This window comes from Pongo abelii, chromosome 23 (genome assembly GCF_028885655.2).
Source record: "Pongo abelii isolate AG06213 chromosome 23, NHGRI_mPonAbe1-v2.0_pri, whole genome shotgun sequence".
NCBI classification, from domain to species: domain Eukaryota; kingdom Metazoa; phylum Chordata; class Mammalia; order Primates; family Hominidae; genus Pongo; species Pongo abelii.
The window spans coordinates 49,095,087-49,118,402 of record NC_085929.1 but is presented as its reverse complement, the minus strand read 5'-3'; the positions used below and the strand labels follow the sequence as shown (position 1 = coordinate 49,118,402).

The 23,316-nt window shown below is 54.8% G+C and overlaps 2 protein-coding genes across 2 annotated transcripts in view; both read left to right on the top strand.

Moving 5' to 3' along the window:
• Nucleotides 1-23,316, top strand: part of LOC100432996 (NADH-cytochrome b5 reductase 3) — a 30,342-nt gene that overhangs the window by 1,313 nt on the left and 5,713 nt on the right. The window contains exons 2-7 of the mRNA XM_024239735.3: nucleotides 11,869-12,000; nucleotides 16,954-17,026; nucleotides 17,416-17,522; nucleotides 20,089-20,218; nucleotides 20,691-20,774; nucleotides 20,990-21,075. Coding sequence (XP_024095503.1) covers nucleotides 11,869-12,000; nucleotides 16,954-17,026; nucleotides 17,416-17,522; nucleotides 20,089-20,218; nucleotides 20,691-20,774; nucleotides 20,990-21,075 — 612 coding nt within the window. The remainder of the gene's footprint in view (nucleotides 1-11,868; nucleotides 12,001-16,953; nucleotides 17,027-17,415; nucleotides 17,523-20,088; nucleotides 20,219-20,690; nucleotides 20,775-20,989; nucleotides 21,076-23,316) is intronic.
• Nucleotides 7,559-9,177, top strand: ATP5MGL (ATP synthase membrane subunit g like). Its single transcript, XM_063722917.1, has one exon. The coding sequence runs from the start codon at nucleotides 7,887-7,889 to the stop codon at nucleotides 8,187-8,189; it is 303 nt and encodes a 100-aa protein (XP_063578987.1). The 5' UTR covers nucleotides 7,559-7,886; the 3' UTR covers nucleotides 8,190-9,177.

Below are 23,316 nucleotides of genomic sequence, written 5' to 3'. Positions count from 1 at the left end.
GGCCAGGGTGAACCTGTGGGCATCACCCCAGCCTCCATGCAACACCTGGCCCATTTTTCCCCAGAAAGCACCCGCCTCCTTTGTTGTTGAAATGTCCTGCCTGTGTCTCTAAAGTTTCCTCTGGTCTCCACCCAACCCTTCCCCGCTGTTTTTGGTGGTGCTCCTTACCTTCCAGCTGGTGGTTGGATTTATGGCCACGTCCCCTGTACCTGGCTGCTCCATACATTTCTTTTTCTTTCTTTTTTTCTTTTTTGAGACAGAGTCTCTCACCCAGACAGTAGTGCAGTGGCGCGATCATAGCTCACTGCAGCCTCAACCTCTTGGGCACAAGTGGTCCTTCTACCTCAGTGTCCTGAGTACAGGCACATGCCAATATGCCCGGCTAATTTTTTTTTTTTTTTTTTTTTTTTTGAGATGGAGTCTCTCTCTGTCACCCAGGTTGGAGTGCAGTGGCACGATCTCAGCTCACTGCAACCTCCACTTCCTGGGCTCCGGCAATTCTCCTGCCTCAGCCTCCCAAGTAGCTGGGATTACAGGCACTCGCCATCACACCTGGCTATTTTTTGGACTTTTAGTAGAGACAGGGCTTCGCCATCCTGGCCAAGCTGGTCCCAAACTCCTGACCTCAGATGATCCACCTGCCTCAGCCTCCCAAACTGCTGGGATTACAGGAGTGAGCCACTGTGCCTGGCCTAATTTTTTGTATTTTTAATGGAGACAATGTCTTGCTATGTTGCCCAGGCTGGTCACAAACTTCTGAGCTCAAGTGATCCTCCCGTCCGAGCTCCTCAAAGTGCTGGGATTACAGGTGTGAACTGCCATTCCTGGCCTCATTCCATATATTTCTGTTGAATGGCTGAGCAGTCCTCTGTAAGGGGCAGAACCCTGCCTGGGAGTCGGGAGACTTCCACCAACCCTCCACCCCCCCAGCCCCATCTCTCCAAGGGTGGGTGGGGATTACCCTTTGTGGGTGCTGCTGGGATCCTCGCTTGGCCCAGAATGTCTCCAGCACATTCTGAGCCAGGCCTCCTGGCTTAAGGGCTCCCCACAGTCTGCAGGAGGCTGGCTGGGGGCCTGGTGCTCTAGGTGTCTTATCTGAAACATGCAGGCCCCATGGGAGGCCTCTCCCAACACTTTGGGGGATCCAGGCCGGGGGATGGCCCTGGAGTCTGTCAGCCACACTGGGAGAACGTTGGAGCTTGGCCTGTCATCCTGAACTGTGGTTCCCCTGCCTCCCAGCGCAGCTGTGAGTGCTCAGCGACCCTGACAGACTGACAGGTAGAGTCTGCCGGGCTTTCCTACCGTGTCTGGCAGCCCCATGCTTAGTCTGTGGCCCAGATGCCAGCTCTGTGTCCACCTGTTCCTCCTCCTGGGTTCCCTTCCCCCACAGTTCCCAGCCAAGCCAGAGCCCCCCACTGCAGAACTTCCTCCACTCCCTCCCACTTCCTCCCGGTTAGAACAGGACCAGGAGGGAGGTGCCACTCAGATTCTGGCGGGACCACTGGCGGGCAGGCAGGGGACAGGTAAACAAGTCACCCGACTGGCTTGTCTAAGCTCCAGGGCAGGGAGCTGGCACCTGGGGAGGACCGGGCCTGCCAGGTCGGGAGCCCTGGCAGCTCTCTCTGCCCACCCCAAACCTGGCCTGGGCAGAGTGGAGGCCAGGGTCCCAGTGGGGAATTCCAGGGGTGGGCAGCTGAGCAGGGCGTTCTATGCGTGGGGAGCAGAGCTACGCAGCCCCTCAGCTGTGGTGCGTGAGCTGGGGGCTCCCTGGGACTCTGGCACCCTGTGTCCCTCTTCCCTTCTGTGTTATTAGAGGCAAGGAGAGGCGGGTGGTGGGTTCCCTGGTGGAGCAGAGCATGGCCTATTGGCATTGGGTCAGGGGCTGGGAGGCAGCTGTCTCCTGGGCCCCCAGGTGGCTGGGGTGAGGTGGTTTGTGTGTGAGTGTGTGTGTAAGCGTGGACGCAGCACAGCTGAGGAGGCACAGGGGTGGGACCTTGGCCTCAGCCATCTGCCTCCTGTTTACTTAGCCCACTGCTAGTGGGGGTGGGGGTGGTGCTGTGGACGAGGACGGGCAGAGCCTGTTCCAACCTGTGTGGGTAGGAAGAGAGTGCACCCCACCGTGTGAGTCTGGTAGGGCCTCTAGCTTTCTGGAGGTGAAACCTTCGCCCCTCCACTGCTCCTGGCTGTGGTGCACCCTCTCTGCCGGTGTCTGTCTCCCCCTCTGGCTTGAACTCGCGTGGGGCCTCCTGGCCTGTGTCCCCTGTATTGCACATGGGACCTGCCACCTTAGTGCCCACTGGGGTTTGTGGACTAAATGACTGACAGATGGTGATGGTCTGCCCTTGGCTGCCTCCCCAGGTAATAACTTTTACCTATAAAAAGCCCACCCCTTTTCTTTATTGGCCAGAAGGTGTCCCCAGGCTCAAGTCTGTCCCCTGAGGCTTGGTTTCCTCACCTGAAGTGGGAGGAGTTATGAACAGGCTTGAGGACTGAATGAGGTGGCCTGAGCAAAGGCTGCCCGCCTGGCTCCGGGCAGCCCCTGTTGTTGGGAGCGGATACTGGAAGGAAGGCCCCGACTCTTAACCTCTGCCCACGGCGAGCCCAGCCTTCTGAGCAGTGCCTGACTCCCAGCTCAGCCCCGGGAGCTGCGTGTATCCTCTCTGAGTGTGGAACAGGCGTGGAAACACCCTGGAGCCGGATCCTAAGCCCACCTCTGAGGCCTGTGCTCTTGGAGGACAAGCGGGCTTTTCTGACAAACAGGACAGGCTGTGCCCCGCCCTCATCCAGGAGTCTGGGCTCTTGTCCTGGTTCTGGGAACTTCTAGGCAAAATAAAAAGACTGGGAGGGTGGGAGCCTGTTGTCCCTTCACTAATTCATTCCACAAATATTTGTTGAGTGCTTTCTGTATGGAGTGTTGGGGATACAGTGGTGACAACAGACACAGATCCTGGGGTCTGCTCCAGGGCCACTTCTGGATGCTTGTGGGGAGCTGGCGCCTGGGGTTGGAGGAAGGTCTGTGCAACAGCCGAGGCCAGCATTCGGGGACTTGTCATCGGAGCCACTAATACGTGGGTGTCTTTTTCTTGGCCCAGCGCCCACCCAGGCTCACGTCCATGGGTTTAGGTTTAGGGCAAGGGAGGGAAGTGGGAAAGCAACAGAAAATCAGAAACCAGGCTCCACCCTGGGCCTCCTTGAGCTACATTTGTCCCCTCATTGTCACATGGGGAGCATGGTTGTTCCCACCTTGCACCACTGTGGGAGGGCCAGGGAGGAAATGGGGGAAGGTGCCTTGCAGCCCGTGAAGCCAGCTGCCCACGGAGGAGCCTTAAGCTGGGTTGTGCACTGACACAGCTGTGCTGGAAAAACAGAACTCCAAGGAGCACCAAGCACAACTCCAGCTCCTAATGTCATTCAAGTTCATTGCCAGGGCCCAACAATGGTAATTTCCTGTGAATGTAACTTCAGCCAACTTTTTCCCTAGACTCTATTCCCCGTGGGCGTGGTTTCTGTGACTGAGGGAGAGATCGATAGCAGAGGAATCGTCGGAATAGTCCTTGCCCCAGCGAGTTTCCAGAGGGGACCAGGGGCTGTGAAAAGTCTACCAAGGGCCTGGTTAGCTAGGGAAGGGCTCAACAGGGAAGATTTGATGTTTGAGCTGGGCTCTGAGGAATGAATAGGAGTTTGCTGGTTGGATGCGTGCAGAAGAAGGACATTTGGGGCAGAGAGGAGAGCATATACAAACGCCTGAAGCAAGATGGTCTTGATGTTGAAAGAGCAGAAAGCTGGGAGGTGAGTCCAGAGTTGGGGCCATAGAGAGGGTGCCTTCAGGTAGGCAGTGGGGAGCTATGGTGGGTATTTGAGGAGGGGGTGGAGCCGCCTGTTGGTTCAGGCCCCCGGGGCTGGGGGCAGGTGCTCAGGCCTCACTGTGGGAGGCAGGATGTCAGATTTGGGCTGTGAGTATTGTGACTGGAGCAGAGAGAGTGCCCCTGTCCTGGGAGGTGGCTCAGGAAGAGCAACACTTTGGGCTGGACATTGGGAGTCCAATCCCGGCCCACCCTGAATGGCTGCATGACCTTGGCATGTCACTTCATCTATCTGAGGGACAGATAACAGTGTCACGTGGTGAGCGATGCTTGGAGGGCTGGCTTTGGTGTACTCCGGGCAGGTCACTCTCCTTTCCTGGCCTTGGTTTCCTCACGTGCTGGGATGATCACAGTGCCCACAGCCTAGGGTTGAGATGGGGAATATCCCAGGAAACCTGCGGCCCCCACTCGGATCAGTGCCAGCTCAGGGGCGCTGACCGCTGTGTGCCTCCTTCCTCCCCACCCTCCCCATCCTCCAGGTAGGGCCCGGGGAAGTGAAGCGACTCTCCTGCCATCCTTAGCTGGGACTCAAACCCTGGTCTCTGTGACCCAAGTCCACAGCTGCCAACTGGGGCCTTAAAGGAGGCCCGGGATGAGTGAAACACCTGGGCCATGCTGATTAAATGGGTGGTGGCCAGACACCCCAGCTGGGTGGCCCTAGGCATGGGTGAGGGGTGGGCTAGGCATCCACAGCCCTTCCTTTAGACCCATGGGTCAAATACCAAGGGCCCCATGGAGCGAGGCGTCAGCTGCACCCAGCATGGAGGCCCTGCCTGGGAGAGAGGCATTTTGTTTTAAGCCCAACAAAGGGCCTGTAACTGTAGCCAGGCAGCTTGGAGCTGCTGGGCCGTTGCGGGGTTGGGGGGGGGGGGGGGCGGGGGCCAGGCCTGGTATGAGGTTGTAGCACCCTGCCCTTGCCTTCACTTGGCTATTCCACACCTCTCAGTTGGCAGTGGCCCCATGAGGGTGGCAGGAAAAGCTCCTGTGTGTGAGCCGGGACTTCCCAGGTTATAGACCCCTACGTGACCTGGGCCCCCGCTCATCTCATCTCACATCTCTTCAAGGAGATAGGCCAGGCAGTGGCCCTCGCCTTCTACAGACAGGACACGTGGTTCCACCAGAGCGCCCTCCTCAAATTGTTGGAGAGTAGGGATTCCTGGTAGGGTTTCCAGAAGGGGAGGTGCAATGGGACTAGGCCTTGAGAGGTTAGGAGCATCTTACCTGGCCCCGGATAGAGCAGAGGCACTTGTCTGTGTTCTGCAGGAAACACTACCTCAAGGGGCCCATAGCAGGTCCCACAGAGGAAGTAGAGAGGCCTGCACGCATGCAAGGAACTTGTTTCTCAGCTTCCTGGCACTCAAGGTGAAAAGGGAACTTGTAGGGTAATGATAAGAGAACACATGCACATTTGTTGAGAGAACTACAGTCAGGGAGGTATATGGGGAGGGTGTATAAACAAGCTCTGAAATAGCTTTCTTGAGAGCCAGTGTTTTATATGAACTTTGGCTTCTCAGCCTCTCTAATTGAACTACCAGTATGGGCTTCACACACTTTTTCTTTGAAATAATTTCAAAGTTACTGGCTGGGCGAGGTGGCTCACGCCTGTAATCCCAGCACTTTGGGAGGCTGAGGCGGGCGGATCACGAGGTCAGGAGATCGAGACCATCCTGGCTAACACGGTGAAAACCCGTCTCTACTAAAAATACCAAAAATTAGCCGGGCTTGGTGGCGGACGCCTGTAGTCCCAGCTACTCGGGAGGCTGAGGCAGGAGAATGGCGTGAACCCAGGAGGCAGAGCTTGCAGTGAGCCGAGATCGCGCCACTGCACTCCAGCCTGCGCAACAGAGCGAGACTCAATCTCAAAAAAAAAATAATAATTTCAAAGTTACTGTAAAAGAGCATTTATGGGCTGGACGTGGTGGCTTATGCCTGCAATCCTAGAACTTGGAAGGCTGAGGCTGGCTGTTCGCTTGAGCTCAGAAGTTTGAGATTAGCCTGGGCAACATGGTGAAACCGCATCTCTACAAAAAATACAAAAAAATTACCAAGGCCTGGTGGTACGTGCCTGTAGCCCCAGTTACTTCGGGGACTGAGGTGGGAGGATTGCTTGGGTACAAGAGGTCAAGGCTACAGTGAGCTGAGATCACGCCACTGCATTCCAGCCTGGGTGATAAAGTGAAACCCTGTCTCAAAAAAAAAAAAAAAAAGCTCTTATGTACTCTTCACCCACATGTACCTAATGTTATTATTTGCTACATTTGCTTTTTTTCTCTCTATACAGTATATATCTAATGTATATTAAATATATTAGATACTACATGTGTGCATATCCATACATTGGGCCCTTGAATGGCATGGGGGTTAGGGGCTGACCTGTATAGTTGACAGTCCATGTATAGGCCGAGTGCAGTGGCTCATGCCTGTAATCCCAGCACTGTGGGAGGCTGAGGCAGGTGGATCACTTGAGGTCAGGAGTTCGATGAGACCAGCCTGGCCAACGAGGCAAAACCCCGGCTCTACTAAAAATACAAAAATTGGCCAGGCGCAGTGGCTCATGTCTGTAATCCCAGCACTTTGGGAGGCCGAGGTAGGCAGATCACCTGAGGTCAGAAGTTCGAGACCAGCCTGGCCAACATGGTGAAAACCCGTCTCTACTAATGATACAAAAATTAACTGGGTGTGGTGGTGGGCGCCTGTAATTCCAGCCACTTGGGAGGTTGAGGCAGGAGAATCGCTGGAGCCCAGAAGGCGGAGGTTGCAGTGAGTTGAGATCTTACCACTTGCACTCCAGCCTGGGCGACAGAGCCAGACTCCGTCTCAAAAAAACAAAACAAAACAGAAAATAAAAATTAGCCAGGTGTGGTGGCATGCACCTGTAATCCCAGCTACTTGGGAGGTTGAGGCAGGAGAATCGCTGGAGCCCAGAAGGCGGAGGTTGCAGTGAGCCAAGATCACACCACTGCACTCCAGCCTGGGCCAGACCTGTCTTAAAAAGAAAAAAAAAAAGAAAATCCATGTATAACTTTTGGTTCTCCCAAAACTTTTCTACTAATATACTATTGACTAGAAGCCTTACCAATAACATATTTGTATATTGTATGTATTATATACTATATTTTTACAGTAAAGTAAACTAGAGAAAACTGTTATTTTAAAAATCATAAGGGGCCGGGCATGGTGGCTCACGCCTGTAACCCCAGCACTTTGGGAGGCCGAGGCAGGAGGATCACGAGGTCAGGAGTTCAAGACCAGCCTGGCCAACATGGCGAAACCCCGTCTCTACTAAAAATACAAAAATTAGCCTGGAGTGGTGATGCGCGCCTGTAATCCCAGCTACTCGGGAGGCTGAGACAGAAGAATTGCTTCAACCCAGGAGGTGGAGGTTGCAGTGAGCTGAGACCGTGCCACTGCCCTCCAGCCTGGGTGACAGAGCAAGACTGAGTCTCAAAAAATAAATAAAAAGAAAACAAATCATAAGGAAGAGAAAACATATTTACTATTCATTAAGAGGAAGTAGATTATCATAAAGGTCTTCATCCTTGTTCTCACGTTGAGAAGGCTGAGGAGGAGGCAGGGGGTAGTCTTGCTGTCTCGGGTGACAGAAGAGGAAGAAGATCCTTGTATAAGTGAACCACGCAGCGTCCTGGCTGGGCGTGGTGGCTCACGCCTGTAATCCCAGCACTTTGGGAGGCCGAGGCGGGCGGATCATGAGGTCAGGAGTTCGAGACCAGCCTGGCCAACATGGTGAAACCCTGTCTCTACTAAAGATACAAAAACTAGCCAGACGTGGTGGTACTCACCTGTAATCCCAGCTACTTGGGAGGCTGAGGCAGGAAAATCACTTGAACCCGGGAGGCGGAGGTCGCAGTTAGCCAAGATCATGCCACTGTACTCCAGCCTAGGTGATGGAGTGAGACTCCATCTCAAAAATAATAATAATAATAATAAGTGAACCACGCAGGGTCCTTTTGGGGGTGACCTTCAGCTGGCCATTCGGGATGATGGACTTTCCATCCCAGAACCATGGCTCAATTTGTCCGTAACCTTGTGGAGAAGACCCCAGCACTGGTAAATGCTGCTGTGACTTACTCGAAGCCTCGATTGGCCACATTTTGGTACTACACCACGGTTGAGCTGGTTCCTCCCACCCCTGCTGAGATCCCTAGAGCTATTCAGAGCCTGACAAAAATAGTCAGTAGTGCTCAGACTGGTAGCTTCAAACAGCTCACAGTTAAGGAAGCTTTGCTGAATGGTTTGGTGGCCACTGAGGTGTCAATGTGGTTTTATGTCGGAGACATCATAGGCAAGCGTGGCATCATTGGCTAGAATGTTTGAAGACCAGTCTTTAACATCTGATTATATTTGATTTATTATTTGAGTGTTGTTGGACCAGATGTGATCAGACTGCTATCTGAATAAAATAAGATTTGTCAGAAATTCCAAAAAAAAAAAAAAGTGAACCAAGCAGTTCCAACCCATGTTCAAGGGTCAACTGTGTCTATATTTTGAACCATTTAAGAGTCAGTTCCCCCTTTGCCCCTAAATATTTCAGTGTGTATCTCCTAAGAACAAGGACATTCTTTTGTGTAACCACAGAATAATTACAGGAAAGTAACATTGGTACAACACTATTATCTAATCCACAAGCCTTATCCAATTTTTTTTTTTTTTTGAGACGGAGTCTTGGCTCTTGTCATCCAGGCTGGAGTCCAGTGGCATGATCTCGGCTCACTGCAACCTCGGCCTCCTGGGTTCAGGCAATTCTCCTGCCTCAGCCCCCAAAGTAGCTGGGATTACAGGCACTCGCCACCACGCCCAGCTAATTTTTGTAGTTTTAGTGGAGATGGGGTTTCACCATGTTGGCCAGGCTGGCCAGATTTCATCAATTGTCTCAGTATTGTCCTTTGTAACAATTTTTTCCTGGCCCAGTGCTAACCTAAAACCACATGCTGGAGTTAGTCCTTCTGTCTGTTTGGCCTCTGTACTAGTTTACCAGGGCTGCCATAACAAATTTTCTGCAAACCAGGCAGCTGAAGACAACAGAACCTGATTCTCTTACAGTTATGGAGGCCAGAAGTCTGAGATCCAGGTGTCCGCAGGGCAGGCCTGTGCTCCCTCTGAGGTGTAGGGGAGGATCCTTCTACTTCCTACAGCTCCTGGAGGCTGTCAGCAGTTTTTGTTCTTTAATTTTTTGTGGTTTTTTTTTTTTTTGAGAGGGAGTCTTGCTCTGTCGCCCAGGCTGGAGTGAAGTGGCGTGATCTCGGCTCACTGCAACCTCCGCCTCCCAGGTTCAAGTGATTCTCATGCCTCAGCCTCCCGAGTAGCTGGGATTGCAGATGCCCACCACCACACCCGGCTAATTTTTGTATTTTTGGTAGAGACGTGGTTTTTCCATGTTGGCCAGGCTGGTCTCCAACTCCTGACCTCAGGTGATCCACCTGCCTCGGCCTCCCAAAGTGCTGGGATTACAGGCATGAGCCACCGTGCCCAGCACCCCCCCCCCTTTTTTTTTTTTTTTTTTTTTTTGAGACAGAGTCTCACTCTGTCACCTAGGCTGGAGTGCAGTGGCACGATCTCAGCTCACTGCTACCTCTGCCTCCCGGGTTCAGACGATTCTCCTGCTCCAGCTTCCTGAGTTGCTGGGGTAGCCCTCCACTACACCCAGCTAATTTTTGTATTTTTGGTAGAGACAGGGTTTCACCACGTTGGCCAGGTTGGTCTCGAACTTCTGACCTCAAGTGATCTGCCTGCCTTGGCCTCCCAAAGTGTTGGGATTATAAGTGTGAGGTACAGCGCCTGGCCTTTTTTTTTTTTTTTTTTTTTTGAGATGGAGTTTCACTCTTGTTGCCCAAGCTGGAGTGCAATGGCACAATCTCGGCTCACTGCAACCTCCATCTCCTAGGTTCAAGCATTTCTCCTGCCTCAGTTTCCCGAGTAGCTGGGATTACAGGCATGCGCCACCACATCCAACTAATTTTTTGTATTTTTAGTAGAAACTGGGTTTCACGATGTTAGCCAGGCTGGTCTCGAACTCCTGACCTCAGATGATCTACCGCCTCAGCCTTCCAAACTGCTGGGATTACAGGCGTGAGCCACTGCACCCGGCCTTTTTTTTTTTTTTTTTTTTTTTTTGATATGGAGTCTTGCTCTGTCTCCCAGGCTGGAGTGTGGTGGTGTGATCTCGGCTCACTGCAGCGTCCTCCACAGGCAACCTCCTGCCTCAGCCTCCTGAGTAGCTGGGATTACAGGCATGCGCCACTGTGCCCGGCCAGGGATTCGGGTTTTCTAACCAACTTTTAGGGTCTTTTTTTTTTTTCAATAGAGACAGAATTTTGCTATGTTGCCCAGGCTGGTCGCAAACTACTGGGCTCAAGCAATCTTCTGCCTCTGCCATCCGAGTAGCTGGGACCACGGGCGTGTGACACTGCAACCAGCTAACTTTTTTTTTTTTTTTTGAGATGGAGTCTCACTCTTGTTGCCCAGGCTGGAGTGCAATGGCATGATCTTGGCTCACTGCAACCTCCGCCTCCCAGGTTCAAGCGATTCTCCTGCCTCACCCTCCCAAGTAGCTGGGATTACAGGCACCCGCCACCACGCCTGGCTAATTTTTGTATTTTTAGTAGAGATGGCGTTTCACCCTGTTGGCCAGGCTGGTCTCGAACTCCTGACCTCAGGTGCTCCACCCGCCTTGGCCTCCCAAATTGCTGGGATTACAGGTGTGAGCCACTGCACCGGGCCTACAACCAGCTAACTTTTTATATTTTTGTAGAGACGGAGTTTCACCATATTGCCCAGGCTGGTCTTAAACTCCTGGACTCAAACTGTTCACCTGCCTCCGCCTCTCAGAGTATTGGGATTACAGACTTGAGCCACTATGCCCAGCCGCCTTTTAGGGCCTTCTTGAGGCTGAGATGTCGGGGGCAGGGGCTGGGAAGGAACAGCCCCTCAGGGCCGTGTGGCAGGGTCCCCGTGGGCCTGAGGTATCCCAGCGTGGTATAAGGGATGGGTGGACTCTGGGTCAGCTCCTCACCTGCCAGCTGTGTGACTGGGTGAGTCGCTTTGCCTTTCTGGGCTGTTTTCTCATCTGCGAAATGGTGGTGGTGACAGTGCCTGCCACACGGGGTTGCTGCGAGGGCCGTTCCTGTGTGGTGCCCGACGTGGCCCTGGGATCCCAGAGGCTGTTGGCTTTGGTGATCTGAGCATTAGGGTCTCAGCTCTGGGGGCCTTGCAGATCACCTGGTCCACTCCGGTTGACGGGGGAAGGGACTTTCTCGGGGTCACACAGCCAGTTACCTTCCCAGTGCCTGGCTCAGTGCTTCGCTTCCCCTTAACACCTGATGGCAGAACCCCAGGGCTCAGGGACACTCATGGATGTCATATGGGGGAAGTGGCTCAGTTTACCCAGCTTCACTGGCTTGTTCTAGTGTGCTCTGTGGGAGAGCAAAGAGGAGAGCATCAATCCCAGTGGCCCCAAGGGACTGGATTTAAAGGTGCCATAGAGCCATTTGGTCAGCGTAGGCCTTTCAGATAGATTCTGAGTTGGGATTATTATTTGTCTGTTTGTCTAAGTCAAGCTAGAACTTGACATCACTTAATAAGACCAGGGAAGTTGACTAAAGGAAGGAAGAGAAGGAAGGGGCACAGATACATTATGCACAAGATTAATTTTACTCTGAGCTTCCTAGTAGCCAAAGTGAAAAAGGGTATGTGCTTAGACCCACAGCTCTTTTTGGTCGCGGCTCTTCAGAGGAAATGGAGCTTTTTCTCATGGTACTGAGCATAGAAGCCTGGGTAATGCTCAGTGACAGGTGTCATGAGGCTGGTCTTTATAGCTTCTCCTAGTGGGCACCAAAATGGATGATGAAGCTCTCTGGATGAGGGTGGTGGGGAGAGGGTGCTCCTGGCAGAGGGGGCAGCATGAGCAGAGGCCTGGGAGTGTGGACGAGCCGGTGTGTTTAGGGAAAGGCAGGCTCCTGCACTGACCCCGCGGGTCCTGTCGTTTCAGTTGGGCCATGTGGTGCTCTCCCCAGTCTGGTTCCTGTACAGTCTGCTCATGAAGCTGTTCCAGCGCTCCACGCCAGCCATCACCCTCGAGAGCCCGGACATCAAGTACCCGCTGCGGCTCATCGACCGGGAGGTGAGTGCCGGCCGCTGCCACTGCCTCACCAGCATCACAGCACTGCCCAGCGCCTACTCTGTGCTCGGGGCGTGGTCCTGCTCTGAAGTAGATACTGTTGTCCACTCATTTTACAGATGGAGAAAGCAAGGTGATGTCTCTTGCTAAGGCCACCAGGAAGTAGCAGAGGGATTTAAATCCTGGTCTGTCCGTCCACAGAGCCCATTCTCTGAACCACACTCACTGCCTCATGGAAGGTCAGAGTGGAAGGAACCCCTCAGAAGTTTTAGGTCCAATCCCCCATTTATGGGGTAGGAATGCAGGGGGTGAGAGATTTGAAGATAAGGTCTCCTCCCTCCTCCCCCTCCCCTAGTGTCATTCCCCACAGCCTGGTACTGCTGGACCTGGACACCTTTCACATCTGTGCAGATTCCCTGGGTGCTCTGAGCTGTGTGGGCTTCCTCTGCCCTGTTTGATTCTTACTTTCTTTCATTAGTTAGTTCATACTTTTTTTTTGAGACAGAGTCTTGTCCTGTGTCCCAGGCTGGAGTGCAGTGGTGCGATCTCGGCTCACTGCAACCTCTGCCTCCCCAGGCTCAAGTGATTCTCCTACCTCAGCCCCCTGAGTAGCTGCGATTACAGGCGTGAGCCACCGCGCCCAGCCTAATTTTTGTATTTTTTGTAGAGGTGGGGTTTCGTCCTGTTGCCCAGGCTGGTCTCAAACTCCTGGGCTCTAGTGATCCCTGCACCTCCACCTCCCAAAGTGTTGGGATTACAGGCATGAGCCATGGTACCCAGCCTGACTCCTTTTTTTCAAATCTCTGATTATGATTTAAAACCATCCTTTCCCTCTTTTGCCTTGCCGCTCAGTAAAGGCTGCTTCCCTCGGTCACTTGCCCTCTTCAGAGCCCCTCCCTTGCTCTATTTCTGGCCACCCCCAGCAGGCACAGGAGGGGTGTGGCAGGGAAAACTGAGTCACAGCAGAGAACATCATCTGCCAGGGCCCAAGTCTCCACCCTGGGCTTGTGCCTGGTGCCTCTGACTCAGGCTTCACAGGAGTCTCAGGCTTCCATGGCACGGAGCTGGCCGCTTCCTGTAACTGTTGGGGCAAGTGTCTGTAGTTGTCCCAGGAGCTCACAGAGAAGCTGACAACCAGAGAGAAGAAAAAAAATACAAAATGAAAAGTAAATTACCGGCCAGGCATGGTGGCTCGTGCCTGTAATCCCAGCGCTTTGAGAGGCCGAGGCCGGTGGATCACCTGAGGTCGGGAGTTCAAGACCAGCCTGGCCAACATGGTGAAACCCCATCTCTACTAACAATACGAAAATTAGGCCAGGTGTGGTGTGGCTCACGCCTGTAATCCCAGCACTTTGGGAGGCCGAGGCGGGCGGATCACAAGGTCAGGAGATCGAGACCATCCTGGCTAACACGGTGAAACCCTGTCTCTACTAAAAATACAAAAAAATTAGCCAGGCGCAGCGGCCGGCACCTGTAGTCCCAGCTGCTGGCGAGGCTGAGGCAGGAGAATGACGTGAACCTGGGAGGCGGAGCTTGCAGTGAGCTGAGATTGCGCCACTGCACTCCAGCCTGGGCGACAGAGCAAGACTCCGTCCCAAAAAAAAAAAAAAAAAAAAAAAAAAAAGCCGGGCGTGGTGGTGGGCACCTGTAGTCCCAGCTACTCCGGAGGCTGAAGCAGGAGAATGGCGTGAACCTGGGAGGTGGAGCTTGCAGTGAGCCGAGATCGCACCACTGCACTCCAGCCTGGGCTACAGAGCAAGACTCTGTCTCAATCAATCAATCAATCAATCAATCAATATGAAAATTAGCCGGGCATGGTGGCAGATGCCTGTAATCCCAGCTACTTGAGAGGCTGAGGCAGGAGAATCGCTTGAACCCAGGAGGCAGAGGTTGTGGTGAGCCGAGATCACACCATTGCACTCCAGCCTGGGTGACAAGAGCGAAATTCTGTTTCAAAAAAATAAAAAGCAAAAAAAAGTAAATCACCACCTCCCAGATGAGACCACACTGACCCTTGCGATATGATTTTTTGTTTGTTTGTTTTTGAGACGGAGTTTCGCTCTTGTTGCCCAGGCTGTAGTGCAATGGCGTGATCTCGGCTCACTGCAACGTCTGACTCCCAGGTTCAAGCGATTCTCCTGCCTCAGCCTTCCAAGTGGCTAGGATTACAGGTGCCCACCACTACGCCCTGCTAAATTTTTTTTGTATTTTTAGTAGAGTCGGGGTTTCAACGTGTTGGCCAGGCTGGTCTCGAACTCCTGACCTCAGGTGATCCACCCGACTTGGCCTCTTAAAGTGCTGGAATTACAAGCGTGAGCCACCGTGCTTGGCCCTGTGATATGTTTTATACTTACGTAAGCAGGCACACATGTTTTTTTCTTACCCAAATGAAATAACATTTTGAAACCTGTTTTTTAACATTATTTTCCCTTGTTATTGTTATTGGTGGGTTGTTTTGTTTTTGTTTGTGTGTTTTTAGAACAAGGTCTCGCTCTGTCACCCCGGGTGCTTACTGCAACCTCAAACTCCTGGGCACAAGCCTTCTAAGTAGCTGGGACCATGTGCATGCACCACTATGCCTGGCTCTGTTACTGTCGTTCCCTTTTTTTTTTTTTTTTTTGAGATGGAGTTTTGCTCTTGTTGCCCAGGCTGGAGTGCAATGGCACAATCTCGACTCACCGCAACCTCCGCCTCCCAGGTTCAAGCGATTTTTCTGCCTCAGCCTCTCAGGTAGCTGGGATTACAGGCATGCGCCACCATGCCCAGCTAATTTTGTATTTTTAGTAGAGATGGGGTTTCTCCATGTTAGTCAGGCTGGTCTTGAACTTCGACCTCAGGTGATCCGCCCACCTTGGCCTCCCAAAGTGCTGGGATTACAGGCGTGAGCCACCGAGTCCGGCCCTACTGTTTCTTAATTCTAGAAAGAATGTATGATTTATATGTGCTCACAATAAAAACTCTGTGAGGTATGACCTCCACCCCTGCCCCATTGCCACATCCCAGGGCCCCGTGCAGAAGGCCCAGGTCACAGCTCAGCATGAGCCTGCCAGACCCTATGTGGGTATCACGTTCATACACAGGGGTGTGTGGAGGTGCGGGTGTGTGCACACTCAGTTTCTTTTTTTGATAACCTGGTTTTTTAGCCAGCCATACAACATGGATCCTTTTAGTATTTCATCATAGGGATGTTACACAAGGGAGCCTGTGGCAGATGTCCTAGGACTGCAGCTTTGCCCCCTCATTGTGCCCTTGGTGGCTTTGCAGGGTCCGCAGCGGGCCTGCTCTGGGTGCTCTGTGCTTTGCCCCACCCGGCTGCCCTACTAGAGGTTGGCCAGCACCATAATTGTTCGTCTCTTGTCCTCATTTCTATTCTTTTTTTTTGAGACAGAATTTCACTCTTGTTGCCCAGGCTGGAGTGCAATGGTGCGATCTCGGCTCACTGCAACCTTGCCTCCCGGGTTCAAGTGAGTCTCCTGCCTCAGCCTCCTGAGTAGCTGGGATTACAGGCATGTGCCATCACGCCCGGCTAATTTTGTAGTTTTAGTAGAGACGGGATTTCTCCATGTTGTTCAGACTGGTCTCGAACTTCCGACCTCAGGTGATCTGCCCGCCTCAGCCTCCCAAAGTGCTGGGATTACAGGCGTGAGCCACCGCGCCCGGCCATCTCATTTCTATTCTTCCTCCAAATATTTTCTGGTACATGGGTGTCTGACCTTGACCCTTAGGACCAGTTGATAGTCCTGGAATCCACTTCTAGAAGGCCTTGGGGCTCTGTTTGCCCCTAGTGCAGAAGCTTCTGGTAGAGGCAGCTTTGAGGCCTGGGCTGCCTGGCAGAGGCTGGTGGGCCCCCTGCACCCCTGATCCTGAGTGTCGTTTGCACCGTCTTTCCTGCGATTTGCCTCTGCTCACACGTGTAGGGATGGGTCTCTCCTTGAGGCAGCTGCTCTGTGCTGGAACACTGCTCAGGTCGGAGAGTTCTCGTACTTAGCCGAGATGGCATCTGTGATGTCCTGCCCTGTTGGAGAGGTCTGTTGTCCCCCTCTAAGTGATGACACCATCCACATGTGGCTTTGCCACGTTTGGATGTAAGCGCCTCTTCAGCGCCCACCTTCCATGTGACTTCTTCACATTCCCTCTCCTGGCCATGCTGGGTACTGGGGACCCCACAGGGAGTGCACCCTCGGGGCGCTGGGTTTGGTTCCAGCTCCGACTGGAACTGCTTATGTGATTGTCCCTGGCCTGAGCGTAAGACCCACTTAACAAGACCTCAGGGGTTTTAGTCTCAGCTCCTTCCCTGGCCCAATCTGGCTCTTAGCCAGCCCCCCTCCTCCTCTGCCACTGTCCCAGCCACTGACCATGCCCTGGGTGCCCACCCCGTGCAGGGTAGAAGCCTGGCTTTGGGCTCTTGGAGTTCCTGGGCAGGGAAGGCTCCCACTTTCTGCCCTGTGAAGCGCACCTCAGTCCTGGCTGCCCCATTTCCCAAGGGGCTCTCAGGTGCAGTGGCTTCTGCAGCCCCTCTCTTGGGATGCAGGCCTGGGCACGTGCAGCCTTGTTTAGCTCTGCCCCCGTTTGCCCATCCAGCCCCCGAGTTCTTCCTGCCCCTTCAGGCCACTGCTTGAGCTGATGGCAGAGATGGATTCCTCCCTTCCCGTCCTGGAAGTTTTTAGGGCTGTCTGGCATCCTCCCTTTGGGACCCTGGGTTCATTCCCTGCTCTGGCCACCTTGTTTGTGGCCTCCTAGACACACCCAGCGTGCGCCTGGCCTCAGCACCTCACATGTAGCGTGCATGTGTGTGCATCTGCGCTTGGCGTCGGCGTCACTTCTTACAAGGACAAGCAGGCACTGGGGAAGGGTGGGGACACAAAGGAGGAATGGGATGAGGGCTCCGAGGCCTGGGAGCTGCCCTGGGAGGCCTCTGCCCTGGGGACTGTTCAGCAGCTTTGGGCCTCTCTCCAGATCATCAGCCATGACACCCGGCGCTTCCGCTTTGCCCTGCCGTCACCCCAGCACATCCTGGGCCTCCCCGTCGGTGAGTCACGCCCCTGCCAGGCCCACTCGGAGCCTGGCTGGCAGCTGGGGCACTAGATCAGAGAGATGGGAGCTTCACATTTCCACCAGGGAGAGCAGGGAAGCCTTCAGGAGGAGGTGACAGCTGCCCTGGGCCTTTGAGGGCGAGTCTGTTGGTATGAGAGTGGGAAGGCCCAGGGTCCCTGGCAGTGGCACCAGCAGGAGTGAAGGCATGGAGGCAGGAAGCTGGGACGTGAGGGGAATCCCCAGGAGCGGTGGGAGGGGGCCGTGGGAGCTGAGGCCAGGCTAGGCTTTGAATGCCGGGTGGGGTGCAGGGGAGTGGGTTGACAAGACCCAGGGGTCACCCGCAGGATGATCTCTGGCCCAGAGTGACCCTGTTCTGTCCTGCAGGCCAGCACATCTACCTCTCGGCTCGAATTGATGGAAACCTGGTCATCCGGCCCTATACACCCGTCTCCAGCGATGATGACAAGGGCTTCGTGGACCTGGTCATCAAGGTGAAGCGTCTGGGTCATGACTGTGGAGGGGGTGTGGGTGGGTGGCCATGGCAACAGCCCATGTGGACCCCCTGGACAGGGAAGTCTCCCGCTCCCGCCCTGTGTAGCCCAGCCTCAGTCATGGCTGCCCCGCTTCCTCAGGGGCTTGCAGGGGCAGTGGCTTCTACAGCCCCTCCCGAGTCCACATCCCTCCACAGCCTGGACTCTAAAGACCCAGTGCTCCCTTGTGCCTGGTTTCTGAGTAAATAGCACATCATCGTTTACCAACAAAAGCCAAAGAAGGCGGTCTTGGCAGAGAACAGGGGCCAGGGTTCAGGGCAAGTGCCTTCAAACAGGACAGGTACCTGCAGCAGAGGCTCCAGGAAGGCCGGCTGGCGGTGCAGACGCCCCTGCTGCGAGGTGTGACAGCGCAGTCCCATCCCTGCTCTCATGCTGGGAGATCCCTGGGAGTTGGGTCCCGAGTGTGCGGGGTGAGGCAGCCACTCCACTGTGGTCAGTGGCCGGGCCTCTGTGACACGCAGGCCCTGTTCTTACTCGTTTCCCTAAGAAATGTCCCTCAGGCCTGCTAGGGGAACATGTGAGGGGCTCATGGGGTGTTGTCTGGGAGCTGGGGTGATGGGCTCTCTGGGGTCTGCTGCAGGGTTCGAGGTGGAGGTTCACAGGAGAAAATGCAGCCGTTAGGGGCAGCAGCCCGGAACCTGAAACACACATGCCGAGTGGGAAGTAAGAGGCAGCATGACGGCCCCAGCAGGGACATTTTTATGAAAATTAGAAATACAAGTTTTCAGCCAGGCACAGTGGCTCACACCTGTAAGCCACTTTGGGAGGCCAAGGCAGGTGGATCACCTGAGGTCAGGAGTTCGAGACCAGCCTGGCCAACATGGAGAAACCCCGTCTCTACTAAAAATACAAAAAAATTAGCTGGGCATGGTGGCACGCACCTGTAATCCCAGCTACTTGGGAGGCTGAGGCAGGAGAATCACTTGAACCTGGGAGGCAGAGGTTGCAGTAAGCCAATATCATGCCACTGTACTCCAGCCTGGGCAATAGAATGAGAGCCAGTCAAAAAAAAGAAATACAAGCTTTCCTGCAGAACAGAGGGTGAGAAGCAGCCTAGACCAGTGGGTATGTGGGGTGTTGGAGACCCTCCCCAATCAAGGCCAAAGCCCTATAGCCTCCCCAGCCCAGCACCCTCAGGTACCCCTGGAGCCCCCTTACTGGGCCGCAGCTGAGGCCCTGAATCTTGCCAGGTCTAGGGGCAGGCACTGGATCTCAAGGGTGGCCCTGGCCCGGGCTCCTTCCTTGCTGGGGCACCCAGGCCTGGCCTCAGGAGCCTGTCTTTGGCTGGAGGACGGACACTGGACACATGGTCATGGGGAAGCCAGTGCTCCCTGCAGGGGACAGGTACCTGCGACTGAGCTTCCAGAAGGGCCACCAGGGATGGGTGGGGTTGGCTGGTGAGAGTGGCTCCCTAGCAGGTGACAGTGAAGGCGAGATCTGGGGCTGAGTAGGCACTGACCAGGTGAAGAAGGAAGAAAAGGAGCTTCAGGTGCAAAGGCCCTGAAGTCAGCAGCAGGCTCGAGGATTGAAGTGGCTGGAGGGTTGGGGCAAGGGGTGGGAGAGGTCAGTGGGGCCAGACAGGGTCTTGGAGGCCCCAGTAAGGTTTGGGGCTTTGTCAAGAAGCACAGAGGAGGTGATGAGGGCCCAAGCATCTGTTCACGTTGAAGTCTCTCTGGCCAAATGTGGAGAAGCTATTAGGAGGATTCAAATTGAGGATGAAAAACTCACAGGTGACCAGGCCTCTCCTGGCTTCGAGACCTCGCTGGCTCACTTGGTCCTTGATAAAGGTTAGAGTCCTGGCCTGGCACCCAGGGCCCAGGACAGTGTGCTCTGCCTGCCCGTCCCTGGCCCTCCACTCCCCTCTGCCTCCACGCCCCATAGCCACCGTCTGTGCTGAAGCCACAACAGGCTCTCCTCCCTGAGGCTCTGTGTACACACTGTCCCTCCCCCAGCCACCTTCCCCTTCTCCATCCATCAGACTCCCTGGGCAGGGTTAGCCACTCCTCCTCTGTCCCCCCATCTCTTTGTAGGTGTCAGATCAAGGCCCTTCTCTTTCCCAAGACAGTAATCCTAGAGAGTGCAGGGCAGGAAGTAGTTCCAAGAGTGAGCGAGGTTTTTAACGACAGCACAAAACAGAAGGGACTGAGTGTCCACGAGGAGGAGTGTAGCTGAGTGGGCCTCCCAGAGCCTTGACTTTGCTGACGGGTGTCAGTGTCTCCCGTTGGGAGGGGGCCCCGGAGACAGTGGGTGAAATGTGAGCGCATCCAGCCCTGGAGTTGGTTGGCCTTGTACATGAGGCTGGTGCTTTGCTTTCCCCGGATATGTCAGGTGGAGGCTGACTCCTGGGAGGACGGGATGAAGGATGGGGTGCAGGACGGGTACGATTTGACGGCTGGGTGGATGGGGCTCCACAGGAGAAGGCCATATGTGGGCCTCAGAAGAGCTGCAGAAGAGGCACTTGTCTCCCGCTGTGGGCAAGAGCTAGGGCTGCGGGGGTGTCTTGCAGGTTTACTTCAAGGACACCCATCCCAAGTTTCCCGCCGGAGGGAAGATGTCTCAGTACCTGGAGAGCATGCAGATTGGAGACACCATTGAGTTCCGGGGCCCCAACGGGCTGCTGGTCTACCAGGGCAAAGGTGATTCGGGTCGGAATCCCTTGATTACACAGCAGGCTCAGAGAATTGGAGAGCTTGGGGGTGCTGGGTGCAGGGTGCAGGCCCCTGGCTCTGTGTGGATGGGTGACTTTTGTCGGGCCAGCTGTCCCTTTCTGGGAACTGAATCTCCCTGGCTGTAGAGGGGGTAAGTTGCTGGCACAGGGGTTGCAGACAGGCCGCTCCTGGGGGCCACGTCTCACCCACTGCCAACCTCCGTTTGGCTTTCTCAGCATCTGAAACAAGCAAGCAAGAGGACGGAGCTGAGCCTCCGGGTTCCCAGCCTCTCCACTGCTCCTGCACCTTCCTAATGGCTGGCATTAGAATGGCAGCTGCCTCCACCTCGGACCTCACAGTGGGGGCAGGTTCTCCAGCCTCTCCAGCCCCCTCTCCAGCCTCTCCAGCCACCACACATGGCGTGTTTGACGGCTGGGCCTCACCCCTTCTCTCTCCCCAGGGAAGTTCGCCATCCGACCTGACAAAAAGTCCAACCCTGTCATCAAGACAGTGAAGTCTGTGGGCATGATCGCGGGAGGGACAGGTACATGGAACCCCCCACTGAGGCGTCCGGCGGCTCATGTTAAGGGTGGGGTTGGGGTGTGGGTGAGGCTCAGGTTCTGAGTGCCTGGGAGGTACCGGAGGTCAGAGGCCCAGGCCCAGTAGTCCTGGCCCCGCTCCCCCAGTACACCTGGGCGGGGTGGTGCCTGTGAGCAGGCCTCGCTCAGCACGTGCGAGGCCCGGCTGGCTATTTTGCAGGCATCACCCCGATGCTGCAGGTGATCCGTGCCATCATGAAGGACCCTGATGACCACACTGTGTGCCACCTGCTCTTTGCCAACCAGGTCAGTGGGCATCCCCATGATGGGCAAACACAGCTTCCCCTGAGAGGGGACTTAGGGCCTGGTGAGGTGCTGTTCAGGGGTCTGCACAGCTCTGCTGAGATTCTGGGGATGACCAGGATGGGGGGGCTCTGAATATTCTGTGCACTGGTAGCCTTGGCAGCAGCACGGCGGGCAGGCTTTGTGGTGCAGCACCTGCGTCTGGCTGAGGGGGCTGCCTTGCGGGGAGCTCCCTGAGCACCCCCTCCCCTGGCTGCTTCCTCCAAAACTCAGAACTCCCTTCACCATGAGCACGGTTTGGAACCCACTGGTAGAGTAGGAAGAATGCTGGCCTGGGCTGGCCTGGACATGGAGGGGCCCATCTTACAAATGACCAGACATTTGCACGAAGCCCCTGAGCTACAGGGTGTCAGGGCAGGATTTGAGTGTTGGTGTCTCTGGCTCCTGATTCATATCCTTGTCCACGAGCCCACTGCCTGCCTGTCCTGGCCTGCTATGTGGCCTTGGACGAGCTACTTTCCCTCTCTGAGCTTCACTCCCTCATCTGTAGAATGAGCTGTAGAAACTGAAAAGACTGCAAGGTCTTTTCAGGTTAGTGTTTTGTGACCGATGACGTAGATTTGGGGGAGAAGATACTTGCCTGAGGTCCTTGGATGTGGGTCCTTGCCCCACCCTGCCTCCCCACAGCTGCAGAAAACTGCCCCAAGGCAAACTGAGATGGCCTTGCTAGGCCCAGGGGAAAAAGAGCCAGAAATTCTAAGCTGGCTGGTGTGGAGGGAGGGAGGGCAGCAGTGAGACTTGGTGGTGCTGGTTCAGAGTCTGTGGAGGCCGTCAGACCGTCTGTCACGTGTACCCGCCATCTTTGCAGCTGGTAGCGAGGGCAGTGTGGTCGCCTCATCTCGCACCTCCGGACACAGGCTCCGGGAGGGGCTTGACTGTGCATGTCGCGTGGGAAGTGCTGAAACCAGGACTCAAACCAGGGCATATTTTTATTTTTATTTTTATTTATTTATTTTTTTGAGACAAAGTCTCGCTCTTGTCCCCCAGGCTGGAGTGCAATGCCGCAATCTTGGCTCACTGCAACCTCCACCTCCCGGGTTCAAGTGAGTCTCCTGCCTCAGCTTCCTGAGTAGCTGCGATTACAGGCGCCCACCACCACGTCCAGCTAATTCTTTATATTTTTAGTAGAGACGGGGTTTCACCATGTTGGCCAGGCTGGTCTCGAACTCCTGACCTCAAGTGACGCGCCCACCTCAGCCTCCCAAAGTGCTGGGATTACAGGCATGAGCCACCATGCCTGGCCTAAAAAGAAAGTTACGCATAGTTAACAGAAAAAAAAAGTGAAAAGATGCACACAAAAATCCTAACAGTCATTATTTCTGAAGGGTTTCAGGTACTTTTTCTTCCATATTTTCTGCATTTTTTTCCTTGAGTTCGTCTAGCCCAAAGCCTGTCCCTGTCCCTGTCCCTGTCCTCACCCCATTAGAGCAGAAAGGGCCCTCAGCCTCCTACCCTCAGAAACTGGAAAAACTGTTCAACACCCCGTGTTCCCTGGGATGTGTTGAGGCTCATGCCCCTCACACAGCTCATCTGCTGGAGGGGAGCACCGAGGAGCTGGACCTGTGATCCCCAACCCTGGCGATTCCCGTATTCAGGCGCCCTTGGGCTACGCGGAGGGTGGGTGCGGTTCCCCAGCCCTGGGAACAGAGGAGTCACATCTGTGGCTGCCTCCTGGGGAGAGTCCACCCCGCCCTTGCCCAGCCTGGGAGCTCAGTAGCGATTTGTTAGTGGGCAGCCCTTTCTGGGTGGCAGCGCTCTTTGGCCCCCGGTTTCTTTGAGTCCCATGAGGTCAGGGACACTGCACACTGGGCTAAGGAGCCCTCTCTGTCCCTGTGTGACCTGCAAACGCTGGGCAACAGCCTGTGATCAGAAGTGGAACGGGGGTGGGGGGGGCGGGGAGTCGGGTGGGGGATTCAGGGGGAGATCCCTGATAGCCCCCGGAGGGTCCAGGAAGCTTTCCTGGAAGGGATGACGCTGGACTGAGTTCTATAGGGCTCTGTGACAGCCGGGTAGGGGTGGGGGTGGGGGAGCCGCAGGCCAGCCAAGGGGATGGGTGTGGGCAAGGCCCGAGGGGGCCAGGTGGGGTGGGGAGTGGTGTCTGTACTTCCTGTTTTCTGGAGGTACAACCTGAATGAGATCCCAGAACGCAAAAAGACTTGCTGGAGGGCTGAGGGTGCAAACCCT

What these genes read in the sequence shown, in the direction of transcription:
- ATP5MGL (XM_063722917.1), top strand. Translation starts at nt 7,887, where the DNA reads ATGGCTCAATTTGTCCGTAACCTTGTGGAGAAGACCCCAGCACTGGTA.